Below are 21,547 nucleotides of genomic sequence, written 5' to 3' on the forward strand. Positions count from 1 at the left end.
TGAGCCTCCAGCTCCGATTCGCTGTTAGTCGCGGAGGAGAGCACGCCAAGGTCACATCTGGTTTCTGGGGTCACCTCGTTAGTCAGTGGTGGCGTCTAATCACCCAGTGCTCTATCTGGAGTGTGTCAATATTGTTATTGCCAATACTATGATTTCTTATTAAGGGAAACAAATTCCTGAAATACTACGCTAACTGACATAGCTTTTGGTAGGAAAAAAAAAAACACACACACAAGACAGGATCTGCTGTGAGCCATCCAATAATGATGTGAGCTCTGTGTATTTTTACAACAATCATTTGACCTTTGAAAGACTCAGGAAGGAGAGAGAGAGACAGAGAGAAGCTGGAGCCATGGGTGGTGTCCACGCTGGCTGGCTGGCGGTGGTGGGGAGCTGGGGCAGTGAAGGGACATCCCGCCGGCAGCCGGACTGCAGTCTCCTGTCTGTCCTGACTCCTTGGTGCCTGGGTTTCCCTCTTGTTAAGATGTGGGCTTGGGCCCCATCGCAAAGATGAAGGATTAGATACTGAACAGTTATGGGCTGACGCCAACCGGCGTTCACTATATAACACCTCTGGTCCCTTTTGTCCCTAAGATCCCAGGTTCCAGAGCATCACAGGTTGTTTGCCGGGTGTTCAAACGCAAGGGCTCAGGAAGCACCAGGCCTCCTGGACCTGCGTTGGAATTGAGGCTGGGCTGCAGGTGGTGGAGGGGGCCTCACGGAGGGTGGGCGCCACTCGCACTGACTGCCCCATCCCATGCCGTCCCTCCTGCAGGTCCAGTGCCACAGCTACACGGGGTACTGCTGGTGCGTCACACCCAACGGGAGACCCATCAGCGGCACCGCCGTGGCCCACAAGACGCCCAGGTGTCCCGGTAGGTCCAACTGAATTTACGAGGTGAAACTGCTACTGGCATTATTGGCTGCTTTCTGATCATCTTACAAATGTTTGCTCATAACTGAGAAGAGATTCAGTTTAGGTGGAATTATGAGGAATGTTGGGAATGGATTTGAGTCACTGGACAAAGCCCAAAGTATTATGAAAACTTTTTTTTTTTTTTTTTTTTTTTTTTTTTGCGGTACGCGGGCCTCTCACTGCTGTGGCCTCTCCCGTTGTGGGGCACAGGCTCCGGACGTGCAGGCTCAGCGGCCATGGCTCACGGGCCCAGCCGCTCTGCGGCATGTGAGATCCTCCCGGACTGGGGCACGAACCCGTGTGTCCTGCATCGGCAGGCGGACTCCCAGCCACTGCGCCACCAGGGAAACCCGAAAACTTTGTTTTTAAGAGAGCTTAGGAATGGAGGATCTGGGTCTGAACCACAGTAGGTTATGGCAATTCGGGGCTCTTAATGTTTAGAAATAACCACAGGGACAGTGGTCATCAGCGGAAATGAACAAATGGTTTCATTGGCCGAGAAAAGCAAACATTTCGGCGTTTGTATGTATATATTTGCAAAGAAAAAGTGGCTCATTCGTCACAGATCCCTTTCCAGATGGTTTATTTGTGTTATTTTATTACTCATAAGAGGACCTCATATACTGAAGGTAATAATATTGGCAGGAGAAGAATCTATAAAATGGTCTGTTTTCTATTAATATTTTACCAAAAATGTTATAAAAGATTCAGATCATTTTTATTTGAAAATGGTCTGCAGCTTGAGTTTTGATTAATTGGTGAGGGAGACCTATCAGACCATTTATGAAGAAATTTCATGATCTTTGTGTCACAATCACTAGATTAAGTTTACTAGGGGAGAACATACTGTTACATAACAATACAAAACATCTTCCTGAATTTTCATGCAAAATATTGAAATGTGTATTGACAGTTTACTTTTAGACCCCTTTTCTGTTTCAAGAACAGGCATCTTATAATTAGAAATTCTGTTCATGATTCAGACATTTATACCAGGAGCCAAGGCACAGGTCAGAACTCCTAACTGCCTCAGAACGATGATGTATGTACCTAATTAGCAGTAACACAAAACCTAATTTTAAGTGACTGGTCATCACTTAAAAGCCAGGGGGTGTGCATAATGTGGAATTAAAATATACTTAATTTTAAAACTGTTTTGTCATCCAAGATCTAAAAATTGCTGTAAATATATTTTTAGTGAGCTTACATTTGCACCTAATAATTCTTTTACAAACTCATGGAGTAAATTAAAGAGAAAAAAATTAGCATAATGAGTTGGCCTCTGTGTGTGTCCCTCACTCTGAAAGTTACTTGCAAATGCTTATTTCAACCAAGTAACAGCATTTTGAGTCAATCTGAGCCTTATTTTACGAAGGAGACAGCAGAGGAGATACATATTTCCGTGATTTTAGTGACACCTTTTGAGAAATTAAGTAGTGTCTGAAAGAACTTTCTTAGAAAACCATGAGCAAAGTTGGCTGGATTTCTTACAACTTCCCTGTAACACTTTGTTTCTAGAATCAAACCACTGTACAGTTCACTCACATTATTTTTTCCAACCAGGTAGCAGCAATATTTTGCTGTATAGAAATGCTCCACTTTTTTCACCGCCCATGTGGATTTTTTTGTTTCAAGTGATGGGTTATGGAAGAAAGAGTATCTTCCCCTTTGCTTAGACTCTGGTGTTTATTGCATGGAAAATGCCAGCAGGGGCGGGGAGGGCGTGTCTCTGAGGACACTTGTGGTGTGGGCAGGGCAGGCTCCCTCCCAGACCGAGACCGGGCTCCCTGTAGGAGTGCCTCCCTTTTCACCCCCGTGGCTTGCTTTTGCAGCTTGGCCAGAATTATGGGAAAATTCTGTGAATCCCCAGCTGTATTCATGCTTTTATTCTGCAGAGATATGGGTGGGGGAGAGCAGGTGCCTGTGCTCAGAACACGTGTGGAAACTGTGGCTTGCAGGGGGTTGTTGAGAGAATCTTGGTATTTAAAGGGAGAGTGTTGGGAGGACTGAGTGCATGGCACACACAGTGTTTATGATAGACTTTTGTAACACAATGTAACATAACTTCTTCCCAGATATTGACACACCCTCACCAATCTCGTGCAAGAGTGTGGCAATGAGCATCACCTTGGAGAGACTGTGGTTAATAACGTGCATGTCAGCTGGTCAGTTTCCATCTGCAAACCCCCAGGGGCATCCTCCTCCCTTCCCTGGGACCCTGGCTGACACCTGCTGGGGCTGATACGCTTTGTCTACTCTCTGTAGAGCGGGAGTGATTTCCATCTAGCTTATTACAAATGATTAACATCAGCAGTCAGCAGTGGTCTTTGGCCCTGGAGTTCGCACGGAGCTGACCATACAAGCACATTCTATAGAAATTTGAAAATCAGAAAAAGATATTAAAACTTAGCAATAAACAATAACAGTCACTTAGAATGCATGTGTGTGTTTATTATGAACTGGTGCAGACACACGTTGCAACAGCCCCTGGGGAGGGCGGGGGACGTCCACTCACAGCTGATTTCCGTGGAACAGAGGGGGCCCCAGCATCCACGTCCCCCCGCCCACTCCTCCCAGAAAGACCTTCAAAGGGAAGGATTCTTTTATTTCACAGTCATGTGTTTTTAAGCCATTAACGCAAAGCACCACATTCCTGTGGATCAGTAAGAAGAACGGGATAATGAGGCCATCTAGCAGAAAAAGACAAAAGTCTTGAACAGGCAGCATTTTACAAGTGAGGAAATCCTAGGGACCAGTGCACATAGGAAAAGGCGCTTGTGCTCATTGGTAGCAGGGAAATGCAAACCAGCCTCCCAGGGAGACTCCCTGACACCCAGGGGAGGGGCAGCAGCGGTGAACCCCGGGGGGCCCCCCGACGTGCCATCCGCTTGCCCCTGAAGACGGGCCCGCTTTGGAGCGGGAGGCGTGTGAGAGAGTGTGCATGGCATACTGGTAGTGATGTAACCAGATCCTGGAAGCCAACGAGCGTCCACTGGTGTCTGAGGGAGAGATCACGTGCTTGCCTGGCCCACGGGTAGGACAGGAACGGCGAGAACACAGGGGAGCTGCTGCAGAGAAACGCGGCTCCAGCGAGTGTGTCTGCGTGAGGGGGCCGGAGCCCGGAACACCGCAGCCCATTTAAAATTCAAAAACCAGACAAAATTCAGCTTCAGCTTCAGACTCTCAGGCCGGCGGTGAGGTGTGGAGGGGGGAGAACTCTGTGACGGGAGAGAGGGCGGGGCCTGGGGGCTCCTCCCCCTGCCGGGACGCTGTTTCCCTGGACCTAGGGTGATAAGTCACCGGGCTGTGTGTCTGTGTTGACGCATGTCGTGTGTGAGTGTGATGTTTCACAGATTCAGAAAGTTAAAGTTGCAAAGCCAATGGAAGGGGTAACACACTGATTTAAATTCTCCCCGAGGTTATAAGTTATCTGACATCCTTTCCCGAGGATTTTGACAGAGGGAAGGTGCTGGATGTCTAGGAAGCGGCAGAAGGGGAGGTGGGGGGGGATCAGGACGGCCCCTTCCCTGCAGGGGAGGGATGGCAGGAAAGAGACTGTAGGAGGGTTTGGGGAAGACCGGTGTCAGGGTTAGCATCTGCCAGGGGATGTGTGGGACGAGCGGGGAGAGCAGGCTGGGAGCCCATGTCAGGGCCGACGGTGGCCGGGCTCACACTCACGGGGCTGTCGTGTGTCAGCATCACGCCCCCGAGGTAGAAGTGGTCTTACCTTCTATTTACAGGTGAGAGCCTGACCCGAGGCCCCTGTGCATGTAAGTGATGGGGCTGGGATGTAAATCTATGCTTTTGTCTCCATTGCCCACATTTTCTGCCAGATACCATAATGTGACTTCATGGGCCTTGAATTCCTTATTTATAAGAAATAATGAGTTGGAATATGTGTAGCTCCCAGCTCTGAGCTCCATGACCACGGGGCTGTGTTGTCCAGGCCCCAGCGAGGTGCCTGAAGGACAAGGAGCGCCACTCCCCACCCTCTGCAGTGACTCCTCGGTGACCCTGGAGCCCACCACCTGCTTTACTCAGCTTCCACCAAGTCAGCGCACTTCCTGGACCACTTGCTCGGGGGCTGACAGGTAATCACACAGATTTTCACAGCGAGGGGAGGACCTGCCTTGTCTGTCCTTCCGACCACGGACTCGGACTCGTGACTCTCAGTGGAGCTCAAGCCTTAGTGGGCAGGGAGCTTCAGGGCAGAAATCAGCCCCTTTGGCCCCTGTTGGTCCCTGCTTCCTGGTGACGGGATCATTCCCACACGGCAAGGAACCTGAGAACGGGATCAAAGCAGTCCCTTTAGTGAGCGGCAGCGGCCAGACCCCGTGACGCTCGTCCCCGTGGCTGCTTCACCTTCCCTCCCTAGAAACCCACCTGTCATTTCTCGTTAACAACCATCTCCATGAGCAGCGCTTACCGAACCTTTGCCAGGCCAGGCGCCCACAGCCGGACACACCCGTCGAGGACCTGGGAGTTCCCTGCGGAAGCCGTGGGCCCCCAGAGGGGGCGACTCACCATCCGGAGAACGCAGGGAGGCGTCTGGAGGAGACAGTTCCCAAAGAAGAGGGGCAGAACTGTCTCCTTCCACTGCTTAGTCTCAAGGGGCCCTGGGTCTGCTCTTCCCCTTACCAAGTCCGGTGGGGGGGTGAGCAGGGGCTGGAAGGGCTTTCCCTCTTCTGGGGAAGCAGCAGCGTGTTGCCCTGAGACATTATTCAGGACCAAACAACGGCTTTTTGAGCTAAATCTACTCCCAGCCCTGCCCTGCCTGACAGCAGGCGTTCCTGGAGATTATACCCCCAGCCCTGCTGGTCTAGACCCCTGGTCTGCTGCGGGGAGGGGGCTCTTCACTCGCACCAGGGATGCCCAGGAGGGTCTTCCCTCCGTCTTTCTTGCTGCTGAGGGGCCGGGTCCGCAGGTCTCCATCCGGGCACAGCTGACTTATATTTATTCTGCAGGGATTTTCTCTTGTTCTTCTTTCTAAAGATTTGAAGACTGACATTGCTGGGGGCGGGAGGAGAGCTTAAAAACAAAGGACTTTTTTCCGAGGGAGGATTTCTGTAGCTGGCCCATTCTCGATTAATTGGAAAGAGCTTCGGGGTTTTAATCTCATCTCCCTCTGTTACCGTGCACCCTAGCCAAGAGTTTATTCCTGGCGTGAGTACAAAGCAGTCGAAGACATTGTAAGCCGAGCCTACATGCAGGAACTCTTAATATTACGATATCCAAAGAATCTTCATATGTAACTCAGCTTGAGGTATGCGTTTGAAGTAAGCTACAGACCTCGGGTTATAGAAGAGACGAGCGACACCCACAAATGCGGCTTGAGATTCTGCCCGCACCACCATGCACCGCTCTTTAAACCAAGGCCAGTTGTAAGGACAACGTTTCCGGGGAAGGAGTGGAAATCTTGTTCAACCGGCCATGGCCACATCAAGTGTTTGAGGAGTTCCTTCTCAAAGCGTAGAATACGATCTACTCTTTGATTTTAATGATGGAAAGCTTTGCAGGAATGAGCAAATCAGTGGTCGTTTCTGGGAGTTTACTCAGCTCATGCATTCTGATGACAGCTTCTTGGACCAACTTCTAAATTGGGGTTTTGGAAGACCTGGTTATAAATGACAGAGAAACTTGGATTAGACTGAATCACTTTTCTATATGTTATTTAACGTTAATTGAACTATGATCTTTGCATTTTCCTACCATGCCTAAAGTTTTGGCCTCTACCTGAAATGGTGGAACTCCATGTTTGTGTGAATATCCTTATGATTTCTGAAAATTTTCACTTTATAAAGAGAAGCTGTTTTTTCCACCAGTGAATTTCCCTGGTAATAAGTTAAGGGTCCTCCAGAGCTGAGGAGCTTGAAAGAAACATCCAGAACAACTGAATTCCCAAATATTGAAATCAACAACACAGCTGCGCCTCTGAAGTACCTCTTTATGAGAATTATTCAAATGCACATTCAGAGTCGTTTGCTTGATGGGAAAGGTTACAGATCAGAGGCAACATTTTTTTCCCGTCAAAATGGCTTTTTCTTCAGGCTTAACAGTTCTCTTCCTGAAAACGATATTTGTTAAAATAAAACATTTGAGTACCTATTGGCGAGGAAATGTGAAAACAAAGAAGTACAAGACGGAGAAAATGCACTGAACGGAGCCCGCGTTTCAGATGGAGGTGAGCCCCGGGGGAGGGGTCGGCTTTGCTGCCAGCCTTCAGTGCAAACTTCTCTAACGAAGTGATTTTTTAGAGAAAAATATACATTATATTACTGTCTAACACCTACTGTTATGACAATTTTTGAAGTATTGAGGAAATTCATTTTACATCCATGATGAGAAAAAATAGTAATTTGATACAGCCAACACGGGATATGTAAAATTTCTGATAAAAGTTCCACACTGTGGAAATTTCAGAAGGTGTTTAATTGACATTGAAAGAATTTTAAAAATTAAGTCAGATATTCAAGGAAAAGACCACGAGGTGCGGTTATTGTGCTAAACAAGACTTAGAAGCCTGTTTGAGAGTCAGCGTGAAGGACCCCTGAGGACCCCGTCTGACCAGCACCAGCCAGGAGCCAGATTCTCCCTCGGCCCTTGCCTGGCTGTGGTGCTGGGGCATGTCTGCGCCCAGAGCCGCAGCTGTCTGTCTGTCTGTCTGTCTGTCTTTTCCTTTTCAGTTTGGACTTCTTTTGAATTATTTATTTACCTGATGGGCAACATTTTGGTGGTGTTAGTTTTCCTTTCTGGAAAAAAGTACTTTCTGGTGTATAATAGTTGATTTATATTATAATCTGCTCTATTATTGTACTCCATTATACATTTAATTTGGTGGCTACTTTATAGCCGCATCTTTCATTACTTTAAAAGGATACTCTATAAACTGTCCTCTTCCACACTTAAACCATAAATAGCTTTTTTCTCATATTTTCTAATATTTAACAAAACTTCATAGAATAAATTAAAAGGTCTTTTAGAAGTAAATGGTCCCAGAACATATAACTCTATATAAATAACAATGGCTAATCTCTGCCAGAGGTATCCCACATCTCTGCATTAAAAAACAAGTATATGTATTTTCCTTATTTTTTTTAAACAAACAGAACAATTTTTTTTGGCACCTTTTTTTTTTTTTTTTTTTTTTTGCGGTACGCGGGCCTCTCGCTGTCGCGGCCTCTCCCGTTGCGGAGCACAGGCTCCGGACGCGCAGGCTCAGCGGCCATGGCTCACGGGCCCAGCCGCTCCGCGGCATGTGGGATCTTCCCGGACCGGGGCACGAACCCGTGTCCCCTGCACTGGCAGGCGGACTCTCAACCACTGCGCCACCAGGGAAGCCCTGTGGCACCTTTTAAAATGTACAACTGCCGTGGTCAAACGTTGGGAAGATTCATGAAACTATTGACTGTGAACGACCCTGTTGCAAGGATGATAGTGGTGTTTGTTTTCTCTGGCCATTGAAATACGTGAACATGCAGACATTAAAGTAAAAAATATAAAACAAAGACATTAAAGTGGACACTGATGGAAAGTAGATCCAGAAATAATCTCTCAATTTTTTAAAGCAAAATTGGTGATTTACTTATTTCTTCTCTTACCATCTTGAGAAGGGGGTTCTCAGATGTGGGACAGTCAGGGTGCTCAGCTCAGAGTGAATGAAGTCTGAACATCCCTTTTGTCTGATGCCCATTTAGCCAGGATCCCAGCTATTCAAAGGCAGAATCACTAGGTAAGAAAAAAGACGCAGGGAGAGTAAACCCAAGGTGACACCCCCTGTCCTTCGGGACGGGGCGGGCTTTCTTCCAGCCCATCAATTGTGAAGAGGCTCAGTGCGGGCAGACGAGCCGATTTTGTTTGGTTTCTGGGCCCACAGGAATATAAAAGTAGGAAAACAGGAGACATCGTGGTGGGTCTGAGGGAGCCGCTGGGGCTTGGCAGACAAGACATAGACAAGTTCATAATAACAAAAAGAATACAATAATAATACTCACTGCAGAGAGCACAGGCCAAGCCCTTTTCCTTAGAGCTCTGGTGCCCAAACCTTGGTCCACAAAGGGCTTGACAACACAGATTCTTACTTCCCACCCCGGAATTTCTGATTCCATGGGTCTGGAGGGAGGCCTGAGGTCTCGCTTTTCTGACAAGTTTCCCAGTGAGGACGCTGCTGCTCCTGGGCAGAGGGGCGACCGAGAGCCCCTGCCTGCAGTGGTCCGTCTCCAGTGTCAGCGCCTGGCCATCCCTGGGCGAGGGACACAGGGCCAGGCTCCGTCTCTCCTCCAAGTGGCCTGACCAGCCGGCTGGGGTCCTAGCTCGGTCACACCACCCGGACGTCACCTGAGCTGAGTAGGAGCGTCTGGTCCGAGCCCCTTGGGCATCTGGTGGAGGAAGATGCGCTTTGGCAGGTGTGCCTGGATGCTGAGAAGGTGGGTGTGGCTGCAGGGGTCCCCCAGGGGCCGCGGGCAGAGCTTCCCCCGGGGCACCCAGGTCTCAGAAGGATGCCCGAGGCCTCCCCGGCACAGGGCTGGGTGGGCAGTCTGGAGGGGACCTGGCCTGAGAGCCCCAGCGTCGGCTCCGGAGAGGCACGCGCCTTTGTGCCTGGGCCGGCCGGCTGTGCCCCAGAGGATGCCCGTGCAGCTCAGGGGGACCACTGCCCGCCCCCTGGGCCATTCACTCCACTGGAGGCAGAGGGACCAGGGGCCCCGGCGCCCGATGCAGATGATCCTGTCTTTGCTGCCCTGTACGTCAGGCTGCCTCGCCCCCTGCCTGGCTGGGCCCACCTTCCTGGAGCCCGTTCCCCGGCCTCTGGCCTCGCAGGGCGGCCCAGGGAGGGCCCTGGTCACAGCCTGGTCACTGGAGTGTGTCCTCAAGGGTTTTGACTGCAGAGGGAAGGCCCTCTCTTGTGTCAGAAGCACTGGGTAGAAAGCTCTGGCTTTGTGGGAGGTTTCTGCCGAGGGGGAAGCTGGAGAGGATGGGAGTGAACGATGAAGGTGGCTGAGAAGTGGGCTGAGGCGCCCAAGGTCACGGGCGGTGCCTCAATTTACTCGGCCAGCGGGGTCCAGCTGGGGAGGGGCCGGGGCTGCCCTGGTGCTGTTCTGAAGGCCGATGGAATGGCCCACGTGGTGCTTGGACTTCCCAGGTTTTCAACTGCTTTGACCCAAACGTTAACTGAGTTGCATCCGCATCAACTTTGGGAAGTAAACTGTGGGACATAACGCCATACTGATTGATTAAAAGTCACCCCAACGGCTCCCACAGTACACGCTGGTTCAACTGTAGGGCCGCCCCCGGCACCGACAGAAGGGCCCTGGGCCTGGGCTGTTTTCAGGAGCTCTGGCTCCAACATGGACTCGGCACCTGGCCCTTGCATCCCCAGCACGTGTTCCAGTCAGGGCCCGTTTCTGCCTCTGCTCTGCAGTCCCTGGGCCTGTCCACAGCCAGGAGTGCGTAAGCACGTCTGAAGTCAAGCAGTGCCATGAGGAATGGCCAGGGTTGCCTTAACCTCCAGGCAGAGGCCGAGGTGAGAGGAGAGCCTGCCTGTGTCCTTGCAGACAGAGGATGTGTGTAGGACACAGACACGGTGTTTACAGAGAGACGTCTGGAGCCCGCACGCTGGCTGTGCTCTAAGACCTGCTGTGCTCCTCTCACTGCCGGCCTGTGCTCTTGGCTCCCCTCTGCTGTCCTTTCTGCCTCATAGGTGTCCTCCTTCCAGCCTCCTTGGGGAGGCCAGCCCTGACTGCTCAGACCAAGTTAGTTCCCCTGTGGGCTAAAGGCACAGGCATGGACCCTGGGTCTGCCACTTACTGGCCAAGTGACCTTGGGCTGTTACACCTCTCTCTGGGTCTCAGTCTCCTTATCTGTCTAATGGGTATAATAGTGGCACCTGCTTCAGGGTTGCTGCCATCATTAGATGACTTAATGTATGTGCTGTGCATAGAATGACGACCAGCACACAGAAAAAACTGTATAGACTCTGTACACAGTTGTAATATGAATTATTTGAATAATTTCTGTTTAATGCCTATCACTCCAAAGTAGATGGAACTTTTTCTTTCTGTATCCCGTGAACATGTTGAATGAATGAATGAATGAAAGCAAGTGGCCACAGAGAGGCCGATGTCACGCAGGTATCCTGCCAGTGGCTGCACATTTTAACCACTTGCTCTTGAGTGGAGACAGTATTGCTCTTTGTTGCAAGCGGCTGTTACCCTCTTGACCTATAAAATATACATACGTGAAGAGACAGGCTACAGGAGGAGTAAACAACACGCAAATACCTGAATGTCCTGAAATATTTTAAGTGAAAATCCATTGTGGCCTCTTACGTGTTGCTTTCTCTGCTGGCTTCTTCCAGCCTGTGAGGGAGGTCCCCACACTGCCATTTTCCAGATGAGGGAACTGGGCTTTGGGCAGGTGAGGGCACCTGCCCAGGGCAGAGAGCTGGTAGGTAGTGATGTTCGTTCTGTCACCCACGTTCTGCCCTCTTCGCACAACACACAGTCGCCATGCTTATCCACGTCATCCACACATGGTCCTGACCAGAAAGTACGAGGCAGAGCAGCCAGACAGCTCCCGAGAAAAGCCCGAAGTCCTTACCCTGGAGGAAGAGCCTAGAAGGATGGTGAGACCTGGTTAGTCCTTACCCTGGAGGAAGAGCCTAGAAGGGTGGTGAGACCCGGTTTAGGTGCAGAGCTTTGTGGGACCTCTGCTTTCAGAGCCCGGGGTCAACAGTCTAGTGACCTAGCTCAAAGGAGCAGGGAGAGAAATGCTCGTCCAGAAGATACGGCAGACTGTAGCCTCTCTGCTTCTATGCCCTTCCTTCCTTCTTCCTCCTTCCTTCCTTCCTTTCTTTCCTTCTTTCCTTCTTTTTTCTTCCTTTCTTTCCTTCTTTCTTTTTTCTTTTCTTTCTATCTTTTGTTCTTTCTTTCTCCCTTCCTTCCTTCCTTTCTTTCCCTTTTTCTTTCTCTTTCTTTCTTCCTTCCTTCCTTTCTTTCCCTCTTTCTTTCTTTTTCTTTCTCTTTCTCTCTTTCTTCCTTCCTCCCTCCCTCCCTTCCTTCCTTCTTTCTTTCTTTCTTTCTCCCTTCTATCCTTCCTTCCTTCCTTCCTTCCTCTCTTCTCTCTCTCCCTCTTGTCTCACTCTCTCCCTCTGGCTGAAGCAAAGCCACATGACATTGTGAATCTGCTCCTGGACCTGAGATTCCAGAAAGGAATAAATCACTGAGCTTATTTAACTGTGCTCTGAAGGACCATCAATGTACTTGCTAAGCAAGTGCCTGCCTGCAGTGAGCCGACCTCCTCTGGCTGCACACATTGCAGCCCCTCTGCCCCTTAGTCATTTCTAAAGTACGTCGAGTGCTTGTGAAAAGGGCTCCTCTTAGACCACCAACCCTTCCAGCAAACACTGCACCCTGCTTGGCGCTGTTTGGGCAGCAAGCTGGCATTGCTGAGTGTAGCTGGATTTGAACCAAGGACTCAGGACTACAGGGCTCATTATTCTTCCCCTTGACTGTAGACAGTCTCCTCACATTGTCTTTCTGTGGTTTCCTCCACCAGAAATGCATACCTTAATTGCTAAAAAAGCCACCCTTTTAAAGTAGCATTTAAATGGGATGAGATCTCACAAATGGAAGGAATTCAAATGTGTCCTTTGAAATAGGAATCTGAGGGGCAGAGTGTGCCTGTCTGAAGGTTCAGCCAACCAGCCCATGGTCTGCAGAGCTGTTTACTGCCATCCACACTCCTATTTCTAGGCTCCCTTTCTGCACTTACATCCTGGAATCTCACCTGCTCCAACTCTTGGGAGTTCTTCAGCGAATTCTTACCTCCAGAAAGACGTAATGAAAGAACAAGAGTGGCGTCGTGGTTCTGGGTTCCTGGATTCTACTTTGCCCAGTGGCACTGCTGTGTGGAAAGTGATGCTTACCTGTCTCCCGAGCCCTTGAGGACAGGGTGCTGGGGGAACCTGGGGCAGGAAGGCATGGAGGGGCTTCTGGTCCAGAGGCAGTTGGATGAGGAAGTACACACCCTGTTGGGATTGCACGCCCCCCCACCCCACCAGTTCTGTGCAGCAAAATATTTGGAGCAGGTTATCCAGGGATGCTTGGTTCTATGTTAAAATTATTTCTACATCTTAGGAACAAGATGGAATTAATTTCGTGCAGATTTATTTAAGTGAACACTGAGTGGATTGGGTGTGGCTGATGAGCAAGCCACGACATTGGTTGGTTCAGAGACAGAAAGGGAGCCAAGGGAGTATGTAGATACTTTCTAAATGTTGTCTTCAGACCTCAGCCGCTAATCAAAGCGCGAACCAGCAGCTTGGAGACTTCAGGCCCTAGGTTACAAAATATTATCTTGATTCAATTGAGAAGCTCTCTTGGGGTGGGGGCTTCTAATTATTATTTGGGATGTTTGCATTTAGCTCAGAAGACTAAAACCTACATAGTCGTATTCAGAAATATTACTGAAATATTGTCGTTTCCTAGAGTCAATAGAAAACATTTTTTGACTCACTGCCGAGACACATGATAAAAATAAACCGATAGGGCTTCCCTGGTGGCGCAGTGGTTGAGAGTCCGCCTGCCGATGCAGGGGACACGGGTTTGCGCCCCGGTCCGGGAAGATCCCACATGCCGCGGAGCGGCTGGGCCCGTGAGCCATGGCCGCGGAGCCTGTGCTCCGCAACGGGAGAGGCCACAACAGTGAGAGGCCCGCGTAACGCAAAATAAATAAATAAATAAAAAAATAAACTGATGACTAAGAAACTTAAGCCCTTTAAGAAATCTGGGTTTGTAAAGAGATGCTACAAAGGGAGAAGTGAGCAAAGTAGGATCCTGAAAGCTTTGTCAGAAGGCCACACAACGAGCTCACTTTATATCCCTGGGAATTCTCACCAGAAGTAAAACCCTGTGTTTTGACGCTGGAAAGCATGTAACATTTCACTGCATGGTACCGGCCACAGCTGGGAAATGACCAATAGCTGCTTTGGGGAGCACCTCAAATATTGTGCAAATAGATGCACCAGGAAAACCTGGTCCTTTTTATCTATTGACCGAACTGCATTTCCAGGTGCCTATGATTCAGGTATTTCAGACAAGCAGCTGGGGGGGAGGACAGGCTGTGTCTCCTGCAGAACCGCACTCGGGCCACCTAGTGTTTACTGTTGTATCTTGCTCCTTCCTGTAACCCCTGGGCTGAGTGTAGGGGAACCCACGCCCTCAACGTCATTTCTGTCAACATTTGGAGAGGATGCACAGCATCCCTGACTTACACTGTCTGCCCCGTCCTTCAGGATTGAGTCTACAACGATCTGCTCGTACGTTTCCTGCTATAGAACCATGATATTTCCAAGACAAGATAAACATTCTCAAACTGTCCTAAAGTTGATATCTTTAGTATAAATACAAGTCTGTATTTCAATGTGATATTCGAGATTGAAAAAACGAGCAATGAATTTCAAGTTTTATTTCATGAGATGTTTTAGCTGCGGAGTCTTGCCAGCATATGACTAGGGGAATTCTAAATGAATCCTGGATGGAATATTCTGAACTGGACGGGCAGATAAACTCCAAATTAATGCTGAACAGAATTTGCTTATTCCTTTGAGTAGGTGTAATAACGGTGAGGAAAATGTTGGTGCCATAACAGTTTCAGTCTATGGGGAAGGCAGAGCAATGCCTCCTATTTGTAATATAAACCTTTCAGTGTAATGGTTAAAATTTTATTAAAAATTAGATAACTTTAGCGTATTTGCTGTACTCCCCTTACAAAAAGATGGTTCCTCAGTTTTCCATAAATCAGAATTCAGCTGAAACCAGGATTTTTATTTATCTGCAGTTGAATAACTTTTTATTACTTTTTAAAAAGTTTTAAAAATTTTAAAAGTTTAAAAAAATCTAATTCACTCAACTATCCCCACATAGTGATGTACGTTTAAAAGGTTAGTATCATATTTTTCATGCGAAGAAACCGCTATATTTTGTACCCTAGAGGCTCTTATGTACGTCACATGCCAGGCGGCCAGAGAAATGGGAGCTAATCTTACATTTCCTAGTTTTGGGCTTGTGATTTCAGATGACAGGGCACTAGGTAGCTTGTGTAATTTAACTAGAAAGTGACAAAGCCCTGTGAATTAATCAAAATGGAATAAAATGTTTGTGTAACAATTAGTGATGACCATTTGAAAGCCAAGAATAATTTTATCCCTTATTTTCCTCTTTTAGGTTCCATAAATGAAAAGTTACCCCAACGGGAAGGCACAGGAAAGACAGGTAACTATCTGAAAATGAACTTCCTTGATATGTGACGACAGCGAATCCAATCTATGCCTTAAAATAACTTCTCAAGTTAAAATGTCAACGTATATCAGTGATGGTAATGAGAGCTGAAGCCCTTTGTTAATTATTTATTCATTCAGCAAACGTTTATTCGACCCTTAGGGTTGTTGGGACCAGGCAGGTGCCGGGCACGTGACCTGCTGGGTAACCCACCCGTGTCCGCGTCAGGGCTTCTTAGACGTGGCTTGTGTTGGGACCGCCTGTGGACGGTGTTAGGCTCATCCCGGGTCCATATCTGTGCAGGGGACTCCAGGGCTGGCACGAGCCTCTAGCATAGCAGTTGTCGGAGGTCACTAATGGAGCTCTCCTCATCAGAAAGGGGGGGCTGTTTCCATCTATGACAGTCACTCCTTCTAGGACCAGCACCCAGAAGGAACCTGACGGAGCAGGGAGCATTTCCTTTGGAACCTGACGGAGCAGGGAGCATTTCCTTTGGAAATGCTGGGAACCTGACGGAGCAGGGAGCATTTCCTTTGGAAATCATCCCACAGCTCCTGGAGCATCTCCGCTGGCCGCCGCAAGCCCACCGTGACCCCTTTACCCTTTCCTCAGCTGTCACCCGTTGGTCTGTCTTTATATCAACCCGTGAAGTCAGAATTTATTTTTAAGATGAAATAAAAATAATGTACCAACATCTTAAGCACTTATTTTTCCCTGAGGTAGGTTATAGTATATGAACCAGTAATAGAGAAAAGTGATATGGAGTCAAAAGACCCCAGTTTTATTCAACCCAGGTCTTTCAAGTGTGTATTGAAGTCACGGTGGCCACTGTCCTTGTCCTGGAAAGATCGTAGAGTCTTTGTATCATTAAGATAAATCCATGAGATCCACACAGATTGGCACACGAGTAATGCCAGCTGTGTAGACAGCACGCAGGGCGGGCGCAGACGAGGGCGGAATTGGAGCGGTTTCACAGAGGAGGAGGTGAGTGGAGCACGGTGGGTGTGAAAGCTGGGACAGGTGTGACCTGGGCAGAGACCCTCACAGGTGGGGAGAAGAGCCCAGTTTGTAGGCGAGAGAGGGACCGGCAGGTGGGGTCAGGACCCTGGCTCGGGCGAGGGTTTCCGTTTGGGAAGGGGGAGATGCAGATGGGGTGAGCATTCTGGTACGTTTTAGAGGAGAGGAAGTATACATGTTCGTGGTGAGAAACAGGAGTCAAAGGCTGAAAGGGAGACGGAGGGAAACACTCTTTCAGGCGCCCCCACCCAATCCTGTTCATGGTGATACAGGTCGAATCCACGGTAAAAAATTTTTAAAAATCCCCAGGGAATTGGCACGTGGGCTCAGAAGTGGATTTAAGGGAAGAACACATTCCTTGTACTGAAGCCCCTTGATCTCCAGACGTGCCTGTCAGAGGAAATACCTGAGAATAAGTAACGAAGCTGGGTGACCGGGAAAAAGAGACATTTAACAAACTCCCCTGGAGGGAAAGTGAAAGGCACCAAGCTGCCCGTGGCTTTGCTTCATTTTCTAAGGCTAAGCCCAGTAGGTGCCAGTGGGCTAGTTGCACCGGGACAGACTCTCCAGGGGCCGGAGCCTGGTAGTGGGTTAGGAGGATCACGCTGCCCAGGGGCCTGTGGCCAAGGCAGGAACATAGGGGCCCCTGGTGCTGGCATTAGGGGCGGGGGAGGGACAGGAGTGGGGACCGGCACCCTTCATTGTCCCTCAGGGATGCCCCCCCGCCCCCCGTCACCTCTCGCCCTGGTTAGCTCGGCTGAGAACTCAGACTGGCCTGGACACAGGGATCAGACGGGGGCTGCTGGCGCCAGCGTGGTGGCCCGCTTAGGCCTCAGCAAAAACGTGCAACATTAACTGTGTACTTTCTGGTTGTTATTCCAAAGCGTGTTTAAATATGCTAAGACTTTTCTCAGTATGTTCTGTTAAGACTTTCAAATATGTTTTCAGTATGTTCCCCATTTCATTCTTGGAAGAAGATTATAGAATATTCAATAACGAAATACTTCTAGTTTATTGCTACTATCATTATTTGACTTGGCTATTTCAGATAAATGATGCTACATTTTGTCAGTATTTTGACAGCTAACAAGCTTTTTTTCTGGAGATGGTTAAATGTTAAAGAATTTAAAAAATATTCTTTTTCGTTTTCCACTGAAAAGAACTTCATTTTTATTCTTCAGAGAGCTGGGATAGTAATGGGTCACAGTTAACTACATAAGCCATGTGGCTGCCCCTTCCCTCTACCACTGCTTGCTGTATTTTGATCCTGAAATTGTTAAAAAAAAAAAAATCACACGAATAAAAACACTAGGCTGGTTCTCGAGAGCCCCCCGCAGTGTGCCTTGTAACAGTGTCCCTGGCTGGGGCCCCCTTGCCTGGGGGGCTTCTAGAGGCTTGCTTACCAGGGAGCCCAACGAGTGTTTTTCAACTAATTCAACAAAGACTGTGTCCTTGGAATAATGTTTTCAGTGAAATGGCGTAGAGCTTTCTAATCCACACTCGTCCCTCTGTCCTCTGACACTCTCACCGGGTTCCCCACCAGCCTCTCACGTGTCGACACAGGAGGCCTGAGGGGTCCAGAGACCCACGGGGCACAGTCCAGGGCCTGGGTCTCCATCCCTGCCTTCCACTCTGGAAAACAGGGGCACAGCAGGGATGCCAGCCCCCCAGCCCCCCAGCCCCCCCATTCCTGTGGACCCTCCCTCATCCGTCCGGTTGGCTCCGATGCTTTACATCATACCTAACCCTTCCCCGTGGGGTCTGTTTGGAGCTTTGAGCCTCTGTATGGTTTACTGAGTGCTGGGTTGTGGTTTGGTGGATCGTGGGGGTGTATGCAATCCTTAGGGTCCATCCTGTATGCACACTTACTTCACTTACTCTCATAATTGTAGTCTCCTTGCAAATCTTTTCCGTTCTGAATTCAGATGATGCCTCAGCTCCAGCGTTGGAGACTCAGCCTCAAGGAGATGAGGAAGGTGAGTGTCGGTGGGGAGTTGTGTTGGGGGTAGGGCGCGGGCCTGAGGGTGCAGCCACGTCCTCTTGCGAGGACTGCGCTCAGGACGGGCTGGGTTGGCCTTTTTCACCTTTATGAGGCCCCTCCGTCCCTCCTTAGGGCCCCTGAGTGTTGCTGCGGTGCTTTCACACAGCACACGCAGAGGCCTCTCTTTAAGTACAAGTCTCTGAGTTGAGATTTTATCTGGATAACATGAAATATATATTTCCAAAGGGTGCGCTAGCATATGCCATTTCTTCCGCTCACTCTTCATGTCATGTGATCACCACCCTTACAAAGACCAGTTTTGTGAAGTCAAATGTATAGAGATGTTTCAGAGGCTTACTGAATTTTGTGGTTACGAGAAGGATGGATTGCCTACTCTTAGCCTTTAATACATTGTTGTAGGTATTTGCCACTGTATCACCAATTCTCAGGTCGAAAGGGGGGTCAGGTTTGAAGACCAAGTGTAAGGAGTGCACATAATAAATAAATCAAAGATCAGAGGGTAGGATGACATCGTGCTTTGAAAATAATAATAACAAGGATAATCATGATAACTAACTTTTGCTTGGCAGTAAATGCCACGGACTCTGTTACTTGAGCCCGCTGAGCCCTCAGAACATTGTATCACAGATGAGAGCGTGTCTGACGTCACAAAGCTGCTAGGTGACAAAGGCACGTGTGACCAACCGGTCGGCCTCTGTGTGGCTCTCGGGCACGTGGTATACTGATCGCACCGTAAATATTCAGTTACATTTGTTAATATTACTACCAAAGATCTGTTCCCAGAATGTTGTAGGCAAAAGTTACGCTTTACATACAGCACTTTGTATTGAATCTTTCAACTGAGTGATGACCCTGTGTGTTACGTGAATATCCATCTTTACCACACAAGGATATGTTTCTATACTTTGGGACTTTTTGCCAAAACCTGTTCTTTACAGTGGAGCCTGTCTGGACTCGTATCACTTTTATTTATACTTTTGGATGAAGAAAGAAAGAAAAAGGCATATGCTAAAGTTTTTAAAAATGTATGTTGTCATTCCCTTTTGTTTCATGCACGTAATCATTATTTTTAAAAAATCTCTACAATGTGCGTTTACTGATTGTATTGATTTTGGGGGCTTTTCGACTGCCTGCTGAAGTCTTTAATTGAGAGACTTTGTGTTTTCGTGATGAATTAAAATAATCATCATTTTATCTTGGTTCATTAGATGTTGCATCACGATACCCCACGCTTTGGACTGAACAAGTTAAAAGTCGACAGAACAAAACCAATAAGAATTCAGGTAAAAAGGAGCCCAGTGTGACTTAGTTAATGGACCTGGAAAGTGGTCTTGTTTTCTGGAAGTTACGTGCAGAGCACATCTTTTTCCCTAGCTACCAATGAGTCATGCAAATAATGCCATGGCTTGCCCACCAAAATACAGTTCAAATCTGAGTGTTTTATTAAATATGGTAAGTTATAGAACATATTATAGAATAGTTAACAGTTTTTGCTCAGAAATTATCATTATGGATACGTTTTCCTATTGCATAGAGACATTAACTTGTACATTTCTCTTATGAACTTTAGAGACCGAGTTAGTTTTGTTCAGTCTTGTCACCGTATTTCCAAAACTTGCCTAATTTGGTTTGCTTCTGTACCATATAGACTAGTACATGGGAAATTGGTTCAAACATTGAATGTTTCAGATTTATTGGGGGACCTTGAAATTCAGGGGATTTCACTGATGCCCAGGGGAGCATCAGTGTGGCAGTACTCAAACTTAATTTGAGAAACAAATATAAAATTATTGTAAGAATGTCATTGGAAATGTACATTGTTTTAAAAAGCAGTTCTAATTGTCAGTAGGAAGCTATTCAGGGTTTGACAGAGTTAGTTCCGTATAAGTTCACAGAACAAATACGTCTGTATTTCACCCATCACTTTCTGTTACCAGATTTTCAGGCCTTACATGACCTGTCAATTGTAATTAACTAATAAAAACAGTGCAGACTTGCAGTACTTAGTGGGACTAAAAATAATGCTTCAGGAAATTCCAGTTTACGTAAGTTACCCTACACTGTAATTTGATTTAAATCAGCCTAAATGTGTAGAACACAAAAATGTGACATTGAGTTGACTTGTAGACATGGGGCATGAAATTATGAGGTTATATCTCTATTTAATGCCAGTTGTTCAGATACATGCTCTTTCTGAGGGTCCAAAGAAAGTCAGCCCTAGTGAGTATTTTAAGATGTTAAATATAGTATTTACTTTATTAAGTTTAGTGATAAAATGGCAAACAATCATAGATTTTACAGAATGACCACCGTTGTCACTGAGATTTCAATGTCAGAAGAGTTTCCTTTGTACTTAATTTTTATTTTTAAAAGATACTTTTAGTAATAATCTTCTTTGGTAGAAGTAGACACATTTATTTAACAAAACATAAATACGTTGTAACTTTTTGTTATTCTGTGTTTTTAAGAATTTACCTTGTTTGTGGGTACTCTTTCATGTTCCTTTATAGAAGAAGCCAAACTGAGAATGCATTGCTTTTTTTCTCTGGTGTTTCTTTATATCAGTTAAAAGTACTATCCCCCGCACCCCCACAAGTTTGCACTAAAGTAACATAATATTACTTACGTGACCAAACATGGGGAGTAAGATTGCCATGCGTAGTGAGGGAGGCCGTGTGGGTATATGCGCAAATGTACTTTGGAGCATAAAGTGATAGTCGTTTTCAGAAGGGACCTCCTTGTAAAGGAAACAAAGTAATCCGAGTCTATGAAAATTTACACGTGATAGGCACTCAATACATGTTTATTTATTCCACGTGTTCCACGGCCACTTTGATGGCATCATTGCGTTCTTATCTAAAGCAAACTAAATGAAACAAAAAATAAATACGTAAATAACTAAAAGTTTGATCTAATGTACATACCATGAGTGTTTCACTGCTAGACTTTTAGTAATTGAAGTTCAATATAAATATAAATGAAATATTCTTCTGTTGGTTCATTATGCAGGAAAAGCATCATTTTCATTATATGATTCAATATACATTAAGTGACCAAAACCTAAAATTGCATTTTACTTAGGAATGCGTGACTCGGTTTTTTTCTATTAATATATAATTGACAGTGTCTGTTTCTTTATGTACTTGAATCATCTTATTATATTCAACTTTATCATTCCATTTATAGAAGTTATAAAAATTGATTACGAGATTTTACCAGATAAGAGGTTTTGTGACAGTTTAATTATATCAAATTAATTTATATCTCTGTTTATTAAACTGTTACTCTTGCCCTGCGGTATGTTAAATACCTTCTAGATTTCTGCCTGATTTCCTTTAA

The 21,547-nt window shown here is 47.1% G+C and overlaps 1 protein-coding gene across 1 annotated transcript in view; it reads left to right on the forward strand.

Annotated features, from left to right (window-relative positions):
• Positions 1-21,547, forward strand: part of SMOC2 (SPARC related modular calcium binding 2) — a 154,894-nt gene that overhangs the window by 56,390 nt on the left and 76,957 nt on the right. The window contains exons 4-7 of the mRNA XM_029223864.1: positions 776-875; positions 15,136-15,183; positions 18,099-18,182; positions 19,417-19,491. Of these exons, the coding sequence (XP_029079697.1) occupies positions 776-875; positions 15,136-15,183; positions 18,099-18,182; positions 19,417-19,491 (307 nt within the window). The remainder of the gene's footprint in view (positions 1-775; positions 876-15,135; positions 15,184-18,098; positions 18,183-19,416; positions 19,492-21,547) is intronic.

This window comes from Monodon monoceros, unplaced genomic scaffold (assembly GCF_005190385.1).
Source record: "Monodon monoceros isolate NGI ecotype Baffin Bay Population unplaced genomic scaffold, NGI_Narwhal_1 Super_Scaffold_15, whole genome shotgun sequence".
Taxonomy (NCBI): domain Eukaryota; kingdom Metazoa; phylum Chordata; class Mammalia; order Artiodactyla; family Monodontidae; genus Monodon; species Monodon monoceros.